Raw genomic sequence first — 15,727 nt, forward strand, 5'->3', positions numbered from 1 at the left:
GGTTGAACACAGCAGAATTGTATGCAAAATTTGGCATGTTGAAAGTGAGCTGACAGACTTGCTTGACCACATTCTGATATATTTTTGATGTGTGGAAATTGGAGCACCTTTTACACAAAATCAAAAGCCACAGAGCAGGTCTAGTGGCCTGTATCCCACAGAGGATTTCAGAGGGTGGCCCAACATGTTTGGCATCCTCTCTTTGGATTTTTCCACTCATAGGGGTGCAGAGTTTCATATGGGGAAATCATTGCTGCGTGAACTTCAATTGTTTGCAGATCTTATTCTTAAAAACTGTGAGGAGACGTGGTGCATGTTGCACATTAAGAGGCAGTATAACTTCTTATATGAACAGTATGACTTTCAAAGTGTTGGAGCACTGGATGAAAATAAGCTTAAAAGTACTTATCTCCATTGAAAAGTATTCTTACTTTTGGTGACAGGATGACATGGTTCTATTGCATTACCCGCATATAAGTTGGTCCAAGATAGCCAAAAACCAGTAAAATATCTTGAAAAAAATATCAAAGATCCGGTGCCTAAGAGCTGATAAAAGAAACTGGAAAAAAGAAATTTGTCTATGTTGCAGGACCTGGGTAAGCTACAGCTCCCACCTAGCTTGTATGTGAAACAACTCTAAGCAAATAATCCTGGAAAAAAAGATTGTGATATACCTCCTCTCTGATAATTTGGCAGAGCACTGCTGCTGCGGCATTTAAACATGGAAGTTTGTTGTCAGGGGAATCCTGGCTTCAGCAGCAGCGGGGTGTTACAGTTTGATGTTGGGAAGGCAGAAGAATTGTAACAACGTGAAGAAATGTTAGGGGTGGTCAGGTCTTTCCTGTCAGTCCTTACGCCCACGCATGGATTGCGTGGAGATAGCTCACCAGAAGCATGAGCTACTGGAATTTTAGGAAGTCCAGCAGGTGCATCCTTAAAAGCGTGGGTCTGCACAAACAACACAGGGAAATTTCTAGTTTGATGAGATTTTTGCTGACGTGTACCAAACTAAAACCTTTCTGCTGCTTCAAGGGTTTCACTTTCCAGTGCATCTTTTAACGGATTAAATAGCTTCATATCAATATGAATATTTTTTTCATTATATTTACACTTAAATAGAAATTCCTTTTTTTGTGTGGATTGTTAAGAACCAAATTAACTTCTGTTACAGGTTTTGGAATTTGTTCCACTTCCTATTTTTATTTACTGTAACAATACATACACACACTACAGGATTATTGTTTTCTCAGTCAGTTCTCTTTGCTTCCAGTCTCCAGGACTGATGTGTAGAGTATCTGGTGTTGACAATACATCGCACCACATTTCTGTGTGATATAATTAGATTTGTTGAGCTAAGCTTGACAATTTTTAAGGTCTTGCTTTAAATTAAGTGCTTCTGAAATGTGAGAGTTTAGTAGATGCAAGTTTTTTAGTTTAGCTTATACTGTGTTTTTTGCTCATATGATGCTTTCTTCACTTTAAATCTGTATTTTAAAGTAATATCCGTAATCACCTGAATTAATTTTTTTTAAATATTAAAGCATGCTTTTTTGACAGTTTTTTTCACAGCTTTTTATAACTTTCAAAACATCAAGCATGTTTGATTTTACACAAATGTTAGTACTTGAATCATGCAAGATGCTCCTGTGCCATCATGTTCAGTCAATTCATAGATTATATTAAGACAGTCGATATAATCTAAATATAATATAATGCAGTAGCTTAAAAAAATAAATTCTAGCTTCCTCTTTTTATGTTCAGTGATTGCCTTCCAGTATTACCTTCACAGTCTTTGGCTGAAGTAAAGATCATGACCTACTATTTACCTTTTAAAATCACATTTCTTACATGACAGCAGGGCAAATAAAAAGAGACTTAAACCAGCACTATCAGTTGGATCTCTGTGCAGTTAGAAAACTTTCCATGGCAGCAACTATTACATATTGTTACTGGTAGTTATTCTTTGTTCATGTACCCTTGTAGATGAAGGACAGCTGCAACCCACATTCAAAATAACCCATTGCTTGGTGGTCAAATATTGATTTTAATGTTTCATATCTCTACTCTTGCTTACATATAGATTTGTAAGAATGGTATCAAAAATGTGAAACAATCATCTGAGCAAGAAAAGACATTCAGTTACTAAGCACAAGGACAAGCCTAGAAACCCTCTCTTGCAGGTAAAGCACCTCGATGGAACTAGTCTACTGAATCACTTGCTTAGTGTTAAGCATTAGAGGTCACTCAGCAATGTGTTCTTCTAAAGAGTATTTTTGAAGATGATCAGTCTGCCAAAAATATACAAAGTCTGCTGATGGGAGCTAAAACTGCACTGAATCATTTAACACTCCCCCAAAACCCCAACGGATCTGATTCCAGTTGTACACAGTTCTTGAGCATGTGAAATAACATATGAAGAGAGCACCGGGAGAGAGATATTAGGAAAGCATGAAGCAAATAAGGGAGCCTGTTTGCAAGTAGGTCCCAATGCAGTGTAAGCTCATGACACTTTCAGTCATTAGGTTTTGGGATTTTTTTTTTTTTTTTTTTTTTTTTGAGGAACACTTAATGCACTACCTCATTGTAAGTTAATGAGCTAGTCTATGAAGTCAGCATTAAGTAAATGATCACCACAACTCAGCAGGGCTGATTAACTGTGTCTGCTCTGGAGTCAGCCTTAATAAATCACCTCTAATGCAGTCAGTGACAGTCTCTACAGACATTCCCTGTACAGTGTGTATGTTTATTAGTTTCTAGAAGTATAGTTTTTGCTTTCTTTTTTTCTTACTGGCTCTGAAAATAAGCTAAAGTTAAGTGTGGTTTAGATTTCTGTTATTCTTATCTTCAGCAGTGCTCCTGCTTCACTACATCCTTTACATGTTCCCTTTGGCTTTGTAACAGAACACCAACCAGTCAATTAAAAGGCATTTTATTCATTACTTGTGACATATTTAATATTCATTTGTTCCTCTTAGTTCTAAATCTCTATTTTACTGCAAATGTCTCAAAATCTACCTTGATCCTCCATCAAAATTAGTGCCTTGAGCATTTAGTTTTTTATCTGGGAGAGGGAAATGATGATGAAAATGAAATTGGAGAAGAGGTTTGAGTCATGATTGCATTGGTTAATATGAACAATTATAAATGCATATTCAAAGTGTAGCTGAAAGAAGATTCCTCAGTAAAAGTTTAAAAGATACAGCCAGAAACAGAATGTAGAGAGAAGCTTAGAACAAATGAGTACAGGCCAGGAATAGTGAGGTCTAACTTGAGACTTCATGGTGATTTATGGAGCAATACTCAGATTTTTAGTTCACCATTTGTATACTGATGCAGGCTACTAGCAGTCTCCTGCATTATTAATGAATAATAAACACTTATAAGTCAAAGTAATTAGTAAACAGAGGAGTAAACCCATCTATATCTTAATTCAAACACAGGAAGGTCACACTAACTTTGCCAGAGAAGCAATATACAGTTTTGGGGGTCTAAAATTAAGTTTCCAAAAAAGACATAGTTATTACCGTTGGTGGTATAAAGAGTGGCACATAAAGGCAGCATTGACTTTAGGACTCCAGCACGTCTGTCAGGACACCAGTGTTGTAGGGTTTGGGATTTCTTTACACATCACTATGATTTTGGAGTGTGGTATAAAATGAGATGAAGTTGTTAAGTAAGCAACTAGAGAAAATGAGGGAAGAGATACTGTATTAATAATACAACCGTATTTTTCAAAAACAAATTATATAAAATAATATGTCCTTTGGGTAAATAGGGTAATGAATTATATATGTTAATAATACATTAAGGAAGTAGGTAGCAGATTAGATAGCAAACAGCTTCCTGCTTTTGTCAGATAGCCAAGTCCAGCCTGATTTCTGAAGTTGTCCTTTAGGTGTTTGCATCAGAGAACAAGAAATCGTATTTTCTTCATCACAGGTGGGTAGATTTCATCAATGGAGGGTAGATTTGTGAGCAGGGAGAGAACATGTCAAAGCAAGAGCCACCAAATACCTGCTAATCAGGTATAAGAAGGAGGAGCACTTTTTCTTATAAAACATACGTAGTTCTACTAGAACTGTGTTCCTGTAAGAGGTTCCAGGAATCTTGGTAAATAAGCTATCCTTTCTCTTCATTAACTGTATTATAGAGGGTGTATTATAAACAGTGACTAATTTTTTCTTTACTTATGGACTGCTGAAGACCTAAAAAGGAAAAGAGGTGTGCCTGCCATAATAGAAAGGCACAACATGGGGGAAGCAAGGTACGATGGCTGAAGTAAAATATCTTTACCAGCATAGATTAGACTACCATCAGGTTACATTTTGCAGCTGCTTGCCCCGCTTTTTCTTTAAAGGTGAACTGAAAAGCTTTGGTTGTTTACCTGATTCTGAGACTGCGCTAAGTGCATGTATTAATTCTACACTACAGCTCGGCTCCCTGATACGATCTTATAAGCAACATGCAAGCAAATGGCCCATTGGCTTTCAATGAGCGAAATACTGATAACCACTACGGTGTTGCGACTTGGGTTAAGCAGCACCTGCCGAAGTGCTGGTCCGAGGTGTTTCTGCGGTGGAAATGCGGGCGCAGTCAAGAGGTTTTCTAGTGTGGGTCCGAGCAGCGGGAGGGCTGATGTCAGCGGAGGGTTTTGCAGCGGGAATTGGGGTTCACGAGGCCGGTGTCTCCAGCGGGAAAGCCCGGCGGCGGGAGGAGCGGGCGTCCCCGCTGCACCTCGCGTCCCTCCCGACGGGCCCCCGCTCCCCGGGGGACACCGATGCGAAGCAGGAGGGCACTGCGGCCCCGCCCGGCGGGTCAGCGGGGCAGGCACGGCCGGGACCCCGGCGCAGGGCGGGGCGAACACGCCCGTTCCCGCGTTGCCCGGGCGGAGGCGGCGGGGCGAAGGGCGCGGGGGGCAGCGCCGCGCCCGCCGGGAGATGCGGCTGCGGGGCGAAGGGCGTGCGGGGCAGTGCCCGCCGGGAGATGCGGCTGCGGCACGGGCGGCTCCTGGCGGGGCTGTGCCTCGGCGCCACCTTCCCCCTGCTGTGGTTCGCGGCGTGGCAGGGCAGCCGAGGTGAGAGGGAGAGCCGGGGAGCGGAGGGAGGGCGGCGCGGCGGCACCTGCTGCTGCCCCGCTCTCGGGGGCAGCGGCGCTGGCGCCTCTCCCTCGGTGCGCCGATGCTGCGGGCGGGAGGTCGCGGCGTGCGAGGCGTGGGGTCGCCCCATCCACCCCCGGGGCTCGGCACCCCGTGGAGGGAAGGAGGGGGAGCATCATCCCCTCATCCCTGCTCAGCTCGGCTGTCCGGGCAGCGGCCGTGGCCCCGGGGCTTGGCCGCGTGTCTCGGCTGTTCCCCCGGGTCACGGCTTACCTGCACCCAGGTGCGAACCTGCGTAACAGCTTACGGCGTTGGATGCTTGAGTAGTCACACGCGTCCTGTTAAAAATAAACCCCTAAATTTAGGAGACAATATAAGTTTCCTTTTAACGTTTTAAACTTTTTTTTCCCCTCTTTTTTTCTAACTCTTTTCCTAGCAAGCGTCTTGCGTTAAGACGGGAAAAAAAGTCCAAAGGTGATTGCTGTAGCTGTTGCTTTTTAAATGTTTTTGATTTTAATTATGGAGAGCAAAGTAGCATTATCCACTCTGCAGTTGCTTTTTTACCTCACGTACAGTCGCTTTTCCACGAGTATGTTTCCAGCATTCCAGAATGCAACGTTCCAGAGAAAAATACCCGAATTTTTATACTTTAAAAATAAACTTTGAAATGACACAATGTCTTTTTAATAGGTTATGTAGGTGGCACATGCCAGATAGATCTACCAAAAGCCGTGTCTCAGATTCTCTAAGCTAACATAGGAAAGATAAAACCAATAGTACTTTCCAAAAATAAATGAGAAAGTCTCTCCAAAAAGTACCTCTAAGACCTGTAGACATAAATTGTTATGGGTGAGAGGGTGGCTGGTTTGGGGTGAGAGAGAGAGAATGGGTCTTTAAGAGCTTCCTGTATACACCTTTACAATACATCTGGTTTTACAGATGCAGAAGAACTAGAATAAACCAATTAGTAATTCCTGGGATGAACACAGAACTCCAGCTAGCTGTTAATTTGTTTATATTAGTTGTTCCTGTAACAAATAGAAATGGGAGTAGAGAACTCGGCCCCATGATGGCATATTGAATAGAGTTGAGGCAGTGCTGGTCCTCCTGCCTTTTAGCATTTCGTGTGAACTATATGATTGTTTATCTTACAACACTTCATGTTTTTCTCAGTGGCAATCTTGCTAGGAGTGGAGGAGAAATGGAGTAAAAGGGTGTGTCTTAAGAAACTGAGATCCAGATGTCAGAAGGAAAGCATTTGTCCAACCTGCAGTTACTCTCGTGTTGTTTTGTGACTCGTGTTTTGTGACTCCTCATAACTGACACTACATTTTCATTTCACTTTCTTTTTGGCCTTTCTCTGATGGCATTCCGTGCTGGGTTGTCTTGCTTTGGTTAGTTAGTTTGTTTAGGGGTTTGTTTGTTTGTTTGTTTGGGGGAAGAGTAATAATGTGTTGTGGTGTATATGTGTTGTGCCTTTTTTCTTTCTACAGTTGCCTCCTCCTCCACAGTAAACTGAGTAACTAATTCCTCTCAGATGCTGTAATTTTCCTAATTACTATTATTATCAGCACCTGTTTTCTTAGCAAACTTTTAACTATTACAGATATAAATATGTAGTGTTCAGATACATGTTCTCTCAAGCTTGGTAAATCTCACAGATGTGTAAATAAAATAGTTAATATTAGTAACTAAAGGAGGAGGTAACAGCATGTGGTGAATGACTTTGTGTTATCTTTATTACACTGAAATAAACACTTCGTTCACTTTGTTCCCAAGCGATGTTAGAAGATTGAAGCCTTCTAACTATCTGGAAAACCCCAAGAACAGCCAGCCATATGTTGTCACCTTTTTCCACAGAGAGAGAAGCACTGGGAGCAAACCAGCTAATGTTCTATTGTTGTCACAGGGTATTTGTTTAAGAAGATGGTTTGAAATTAATCTTTGCTCTGAAAACAGGCAGATACCTCTGCTTAGACGCTGTTAAACTTCTGTTCTTCCCCTCTGCACTGCTGAACTTGCTCTCCATTGACAGGCTTAGAGCACTACAGCAGTTCCCACTTTTGGTGCATCTCAAACTGCGATGTGTGTTTTCTTTTCTAATACCCTTTTCACTTAGCCCACCTGTTAATGGGAGGTCAAGTGCTGCACAACTGCACAACAGCTCCCAGCTCTTTCACTCATTTGTCAAATGTTGTGTTCTGGCTCATTTTCTTCCACACATTTGTTAAATCTCCTCTTACTTCAGTTTCCTTCTCTGCTTTGCCCATTGACATGTTTTGGCTGCTCTTGATTTTTTACTACAGTCTATCACACTAAGTAGTCTGTAGTATTCCCTCAGGTTTTCCCTCAGGTTTTTATCTAGTTAGTGGTTTCTTGGATTGTAGTGACGTTGGGACAGCAAATAATCTTTGTTGTACAACTAGGACAGGACAGCCTAGCTCAAGGCTAGTGGTTTTGGGTACTTCCATAGAATAAAAAGTACATAAAAGCCTTGTAAAATGTTGTTCAGTTTGTCCGCAGTCTCAGAGCCCTTCAGCCCTTTTAAAGTGTTAAGTCAGATATTAGCTCTGTCCTGAATTCTGTGCAAATAAAAAATCAATAGCTAATGCCAATGACCTTGAAACACCTTATACTAAAGGTAGTTTGAGAGAATTGAGTTGAAATGTGTTTGCTGTCAATGACACCAGTAAATAATTGGCTGTTTGGTGCTGCTTCTGACTATTATGTGCAGCCTGAGCATTGACTTGGAGTTGTGAGACTGAACTCAAGTATGAGTAGCTCAAACTGGCATAGTAGGAAAGATGCTCCTGCCTCACCCATTCACTTAAAAATGAAAAATCAGAATGTACCAATGTCATTAGACTTCAGCTATTGTGGATATTATGGTATTTATTTTATCCTTACAGAGATGTTTTTATAGTCACTTTTTCCATTGCTTTACAAATATAAGCAGAGATTTCACATTAAAAATGCTCATATTTTTGTGGCCGGGAAAAGAAAAAGGAGATAAAAGTAATTATGGGGGCAATGACCAAATCTTCAGCAAACCCTAATACTGTGTCTAAAGTTGTGTGGTGATTCCTTCAGCATCCTCTTGAGAGCTTGCCAACACAGGCTGCTATTAGAGAGTAATCAGCTGGACTGCTGCAGCAATACCTGTTTCATGTCCTGCATGGTTTTGCTATGAGCTTTTTGGTCCCTCCCCAGGCCCCAGGCAAAACCTGTCTGAGGCAAACAGTTTCTGTCTGAGGACAGAAAAGGCTGTTGTTAGGATGATGCAGATGTTTCTACTTGTTGTGAAACTGAGTTACAATCCACTTGCTAATTCACCCGACCAAAAATTATTTGCTGTCATAGAAACACTCTTCATCTAGATTTGTAGTTATGAGAAGTAGTATAGAACTCACAATATAGTAGTGTTTTCCATGTAAATATTAATCCATTAAAAGTCTAAGTGTAAGGAGGTAGGGAATTTTTCCCCCTCATGAAAAACAGCAAAGGAGAAGGCAAAAATACATTATAAACTCATTGTGAACTTACATAAAATTTCTTCAGAGAAAACAGTATTCCTGAATACAAAGAAACTTTGGTGTCTTTGCTGAATAACAGTGAAGTTTTTGTAAGTCTCAGCGATGAGGTAAATCATATCATCTCTCATGGCAGCGAGTCTTCATGTTGCTTTCAAACGTTACAAAATTAGATCTCTTTGAGTTGACTTGTAAGATGTTGCTGCCCTCTTCACCTGAACTTGTGGGATAATTTATCCAAGTAAATTAAAAGTAAGCTTTGACTGGAATTTAGGAAAAAGTGATGCTGAAATACAACATCACAAGAACCTAGGCATGTTAATATATATATGTTGAGTCAAACACTGACTTTCTTTAGTTATTCCTTTGAGGCAGGGTGAACAAGAGAGAAGCTGTTCATACGTGATTGCATTCACAGAAGTATATTTAAGGATTATCAAATTGTTTAACGTTTACATTTTTTCTTTGCTTCACAAAACCTTTAATTAGGGGAAGGTGTACAAAATATTAAAGAGGTATTTCTGATAAAAGTGGTTCTTCTTTCAGTTGAAATACAGTAATGCATGTGCTAGCCCAAACAGCTGATTGCACATTTGTTTCCAGTAATCCTCTGCCCATGGTGTGATGCTTTGTTTCACCTGGCCAGCCCCTGCTGTGCAGCCACGTGCAGGTCATTTGTGATGGACTTCTTTGCAGGTTTCCTGTCCAGACCCAACTGGCACACTCTGGCTCAAATCTTCAATTAAATAGGGGCATATTGACAGATTTGATAAGGAGTCTTGAATTACACCATTCTCATTTCAGCCAGTATAGCTTATCCAGATTTGTGTGCAGAAGCCAATTTTCCTGCCTTCTCCAGGACTGCTAGGCTGCGTTTAACCACTGTTTTTTCCACTTGTCCCAGCTAACTGGTAGGCTACATCTTCCTTTTATGTGTACACTTCCTTCCAGTGGCACTGAGAGCATACAGAGGTTATTGCACATCCAGGTTTTGCCCCAACGTGCAGTCAGGATGTGGCTGAAATGCACGGGGTGATAAAGGAAGAGTTTTCCCAGTCCGTCAATTGCTTACTCAGTTTCTTTGCAGAGTTCTGCATTTAGGCATTAAAAACACCCCAACATACAGCAGCCTCAAACGAGACTTTAAACTTAGTATTTCCAAAATTTTGCATCAAAATTCATATCCAAGACTTAGAGAAGCTGTGTAGTTTTACTGGCTTCTAAATGTATAATTTACTGGATGAAGAGTCTGCTGCTTCTTGCAGTTACTTCAGGCAGGACAGTGCCTAAAGAGTAGAGGAACTGAGTCATAAATCCTGTGGTACAAAATGAGGATAGTTACTATTGGTTTTCATAGAGAAAGGGATAATGGAACATTTCAGACCTCTCTTTGTCTCATCACAGCCTGTGCTTAAACAAGTGTAAGCATATGACATCCCAGTGTTGTACACTGAGTCTTGAGGAACACAGTTTTATCTAGAAATACTTTAGTAAGTGGCTAGGCATTTAATTAAATGCGTGTATAATTGAGTAATTGCTACATCATGCAGAGAAGTAAAAATATTTAAAATACCAACCAGAACAAAGCAATAGCCATTGCTTGAAGTGAATGAGTACCACCTTAAAACCAAAGTGTGCCAATTGTGGGCAAACACCATGCAATATCCATTCATTTTCTCTATTTTTCCACTTTTAGTATTGCTTTCATATATGGTGATGTTCTGACTGAATGTTTTATGATCACTTTTCACTATATTCTAATATAGGAAAAGACCTGGACCTCAAATGAGGGTTGTTTGCCAACATCTAGGAAAATATTAGAGCTTAAGTTGTATTTTCTTTGAAAGAAGTTTGCTTGCTGCTAAGCTACTTTAAATTAGATACAGCATGTAAATGGTTCAGTAAAAATTATTCGATGCCAAACCCAATAGATAGTCCATGTTCATTAGATAATTGTACGTTTTTTCAAAATTCAGTTATGAACTTTGATCTGCTTTTAACTTTGTAAGGTGTGTGTTTGTTTTAATACTGGAAAGCACTCTGATTCTGTTCCTAGTATGCCCTTTATGGACACAGAGGAACCTTAACTCCCACCCCTAGCCCCAAATTGCTGGCACGGTGCTTTTCTTTGATGTCACTGGACGTTAAATGTAACAGGTGAACGTACCTGGTGTAGGTGAAGCAACTTCTGACTTTATGGTAGTTTTTCTTGGCTGTCTCTGACGTCTTGGAAGACACAAGTAGTACTGTGCTGTAAGGCTATAAAGAAAATATTTAAAGATAATGCACATTGTTGAATTTAAGTGTTTGCGTAAGAACTGGCTGTTCTGACCCAAGACAGAGGCATTGTTTGGGCAATTTCTTTTCCTTCCTTACTCTGAGAGAAGAAAACCTGAGCTTGCAAAGCATGTAACAAGACTCAGAAAGATCCATTTTAGATCAGTTACGGGGAGATAACAAACTGCTATTATTAGTGCAATTAAATCTCAGTGGTTTAATATGCTTCATTAGCCTGAACAGTGAGCAGTGGCTCCAAGCACGGAGTATGACAAGAACTTTTGCAGTTAGTGTGCTTATATAATTTTCTTTTGAGGCCATTAACCAAAATTCATTTACTAAAAGAAAGAGTCTTTAAGTACAATAAACAGTGTAGCGTGTAATCAAAAAATAGGAACAAGACTCCCTGCTAGGTTTTAGAGTGCTTTCTTCCCTCCTTTATGCCACTCCCAATTTTCTTTTTATTTTCTTTTCTCTTTGAATGCTAAGAAGAAATAGTTATGAATTGTTCCACAGCTCTTAGATATTGCCAGAAATAATTAATAAAACTCTAAGCACTTATGATAATAGAGGAAGTATGTGCATGGGGAGCAAAGAGAAATAATCAGTCAGCTTTTAGAATGAGTATTTGCTTTAGAGATTAGTATTATTTCTAAACAGTTTCAATTTCCAGTGCAGAAAGTATATATATGTATGCATTAGGAGATGACACAAGATTGCAGTGAAAACCATTTTAAGTGTTGCTAGCTGAACATTACAGTAGCCATAAGAATACATGAAAATGTGTAGTTAACAGTCGGAGGAAATGCTACAGTAGAGCTAAAAATTCATTGCAAAAGCTTTGAGTTGGCTGGGTCCTTTTTTCCTCCCGTGGCTAGTAGCTCATGAAGTCTTTACCTTCGTTTTCTTTTTGTATTTTTGCCACAGGACCTCATCTTGCTGTTTTCTGCTTTTATTCTGACATTCCTTGTTGCTGATAGAACTATTGATAGACAAAGCATTGCCACATTAGGCTATTGCTGAGCACAGAGTGTTTCGTGATATGTCCAAAACTGCTTCTCCCTGGCCCTCCCTGTCAGAGAACCATGTTTGTAAAAACACCCTTTTTCTTTCTAAGCAATCTGTTGCAAGCAGCTGTTTTAGTTCTGTGTAGAAAGGAGCAACATTTTACATGTACACACACACACACACACACTTCATTTAAACCTAATGACTGTTCAAATATTTAGAATATTTAGCTTCACACTGCTTTCCAAACACACATTTTTGTAGTTTAGTAATAGTTTTGGTTTAGTAATAGTATTGCTCATTTACATGTGCTCTAATAACACTTAGACCATTTAGTGTTCTATTTCAAACGATGTATTTTTATAATAAATTCATCCTTTGCTAAGGGTGAGTGAATATTATGTTACTTTTGTCAAACCCTTGCTTCCTCATCTATCAAAATCAAGTGAGATAAGTGACTAATAAGAGACTTGTTCTCCTAACTGAACAGAGGCTTCAATTCTGGAAGACTTAAAAGTGTAATGTTCTGACCTGAAGAAATAGATGAGGCTGATTTACAAATACCATCTTCTCTGGGTGCACTGAGTGATAGCTGAGTATTGACCTTTTATTTGCCAGGGGCATCTATGATATTTTGGTAGGCTCACCTGTAAGTAAGCAAATAAAACTATAATAGCTTGGTGCTTGCCAAAATGTCAGCATAGCAGTGATACCTGTGGTTTTGAGTCACACTGACACTGCGTAGCTGAAAGAATTGTGAAGAGGCTGACTATGATGTTATAATTCATCTGCAATTTCTTTACTGATTCCTTCTACAATGCAGTTGTACCGAGGGGAATTTTAACTTGGTGTGACAAAATCTGATGCTATTACAGCACTGGGAATGTCAATGGAACAACACTTTCCAGCATTTAATTATAAAGCACCTCCACTACCAAATGATCGATTCCATTTTCAGAAGCAGTAAGTTGTGTCCTGTGATACCATGTATTTATCTTAAGATTGTGGGCTTGCTCTTTGTTGTTTGCATCTTCCCAGGAGCACGTGGAACTTTACTGCAAGTTAAGCCTCCACTTTTTATTGCTGCTTTTATTAGGTAACTCCTAATAAAGGCAATTGGAAATTAAAGAAAAATGCACATTCATTACTATATCTAGTTTACACCTTTGAATTAGTCTTGAAATTGGAAGATAAATCTCCATTATGTTTATATGTGCTGATGTTCTATCTGGAATCACTATCTTGCTATGAAAACAGTATAATGAATATCTATCAGTCACCTAAATCAGCTTAAACCTCCTGTTTTCATTTTATTCGTAAATGTTCTAAAGAAAAAAAGCTAAAGGTTGGACTTGGGTTATGGCATTGGAAACAGAGCTACCAAAGAAAAGCATAAATAAGAAAGTGCATTCCTATATGATAGTTGATGAATGGGATCTTTCTTAGGTCTTCCAATAATTTAGCTTCTCTGGGATTCTAGCTCTGTAGTCTGATGCCTCGTGAGAGATTTCTGTTGGAAATCTATTTTAATCTATTTTAAGTTGTTTAAAGATAGACGACGAATCTGTTTTGACCTTCCATTTTTTATTTTTAATTTATTCACTGATTTTTTTGGGGAAGCCTACCTCAATAAAGTAGAACTTCCTTGTTGCATGCAGCTGAAATAATCCAGTTTCCCCCTTCCTTCAGCAATGATAAATTTATGTTCACAGCTGCCTAGTACAGAATACTCATAGATATGAATGCCTGTCTTGCAAGTCAAAACATTTTTAAGAGTGTCAGAACATTTTAGGAAGCATTCATTTTATGGGCATTTTACTAAACCTACTTTAAGATTTTAGTGAGGCCAATAATGATAATACAGATCATACGTTTACTTCTTTTTTTTTAACTACTTTCTTCCTAGATGTTTTAAACTTCAGTGTCTCCAAACCATAAATTTAATTATTAAGAACTTGTGTTTACTGCAAATAAAAGCCCCTGCTTATCCAAAATGCAAACTAATTCTGTTTGAAATGCCTCTGCAAATCCTCACAAATTTGTATTACCTGTCCATTATGATCTTAGTCTCTTTTACAGGCTAGAATTCCCAGGAATTCACTTTTCCAGAGAGACAATGGTGGGTCCTAGAAAACGAGGCCTGCCACAGGATGGGACTCAGCACAGTCCACAAACAGAATGGGAGAAGTGTCTAAATGACACCATTTAACTAAAAAAAACCCCATCAAACCAAACAATTAAAAGAAGCAACATTACAAAACATTTTTAAATGAATCAGGATTCCCCTTCTCTATTGCAAAGTGGGTGACATTATTGGAGTGCTGCTTTGTATTAATAAGTCTTACAGTCTTTGTTCATATGACAATGAGGCAGTGAATGCTCCAACAGATATGAATCTCATATACCATCTGTGATAACTGAGGAGTTCTGACATCACCTCCTTCTTAGGAAAGTGGATCTTCTTTAAACAGAACACTGATATTATCCTAGAATACTGTGCAGAACGGCAGAGGTGTGTGATAACTGTGACCGAGTACAGTGTTTCTAATGTTGATGTAATTGTAGAGTATTTAATCAAAGGTGGGCTCTATATTATGGTGGTGTCCTTCGTGCCTGAGCACAGTTTCAGTTGTTATCTGATTAAATATATCCAGGAGTTCGAGTAACTATCTTTACTAATAGCTGTTAAGACACTCCAGACACTTTTTGAGTCATAGATGAAGACTGTGTACCTACATTTTGGTCTTAATAGTGGTTGGTAAAGAACACAAGCTGTTACATAATTATATTTTCCTATGTGAAAAGGGTCATCAAGAATTGTAGCTTGGTGAAAAACATTGTTTGCCTTACCAGATAGCAACTTCCCCTGCAACTCACAGACTTGCACTGACTTTTTCCTTATTGTGGATTTCTTATTCTTGGTTTTGTCTTCAATGCAAGCCTTAACCCAGCTGTGCTCCCTAAACTGTGCCTTCTTAACACTCTTCCAGACTTCTTCGCATGAATAAAATTTATTATTATTTATACCCTTCTGGTGCTGTCATCTTCTGGACTGTCTCCGATTCTTTAGCTTTAATCCATCATATAAATTACCTCTTTGAAAAGAAATTATGTTCTCACTGCAGGAAATGACTTAGACACGTATGAAAGCCAATTTCTAGAACTTCGGCAAAGACTATTGTATGCTGAAAAGGAAAATAAAAGAAGATCACACGAACTGAGCAGTGCCCTCGATGAAATTAGACGTATAGTTGCAACAAGAGGAAACTTGACAACAAATCATACAGGTCTGTATGTATAAAAATGTACTGTGTTAACAGTTCAGTTTTGTGTGCTCATGTTTATAACTGGTGTGGGGAGAAAAATCACTGCTTTGATTATATTAGCATTAAGTAGAGGGTTCTACTTTTGAAGAAAAGGCTGGGGGAGTAATTCCTGTTTGAAATGCCTCTGCAAATCCTCACAAATTTGTATTACCTGTGCATTTTAAACAGTGATCAAATAAGGAGATAAATAAAAGGGGGCACACTGAGCTGCAGTGGTGTCATAGTGGCAAAGCTGTTTATATTGCTGAACGAGATTATTACAGTCCTTATCCCTCTCTTGCTGCCAACCAGAGAGCACTGAATAAGCTATTTTTACCAGCTTTTACTGTACCAGTACACCCTCATAAAAAGAGGGCTGTGTTCTGACCTGGAAGGCAGGTACACCTCCTCAGATGTTCCACACTTTCCAGGTGGAGTGACTTTTTGAAGGGCTGGGCACTGAGGTGGTGTGTGGGTGTGCAGTCTCATGTCAGCAGGCAGATCACATCCGT

At 39.4% G+C, this 15,727-nt stretch overlaps 1 protein-coding gene across 1 annotated transcript in view; it reads left to right on the forward strand.

The window, feature by feature from the left end:
* Window positions 1-4,951: 4,951 nt before the first annotated feature.
* The window catches only part of MGAT4D (MGAT4 family member D), a 35,966-nt gene continuing 25,190 nt past the window's right edge, over window positions 4,952-15,727 (forward strand). Inside the window, exons 1-2 of the mRNA XM_027729706.2 lie at window positions 4,952-5,074; window positions 15,036-15,197. Of these exons, the coding sequence (XP_027585507.1) occupies window positions 4,984-5,074; window positions 15,036-15,197 (253 nt within the window). The 5' untranslated portion in view covers window positions 4,952-4,983. The remainder of the gene's footprint in view (window positions 5,075-15,035; window positions 15,198-15,727) is intronic.

The sequence above is a fragment of the Pipra filicauda genome, unplaced genomic scaffold, assembly GCF_003945595.2.
Source record: "Pipra filicauda isolate LSUMZ 115617 unplaced genomic scaffold, ASM394559v2 scaffold516_size422861_pilon, whole genome shotgun sequence".
NCBI classification, from domain to species: Eukaryota; Metazoa; Chordata; class Aves; order Passeriformes; family Pipridae; genus Pipra; species Pipra filicauda.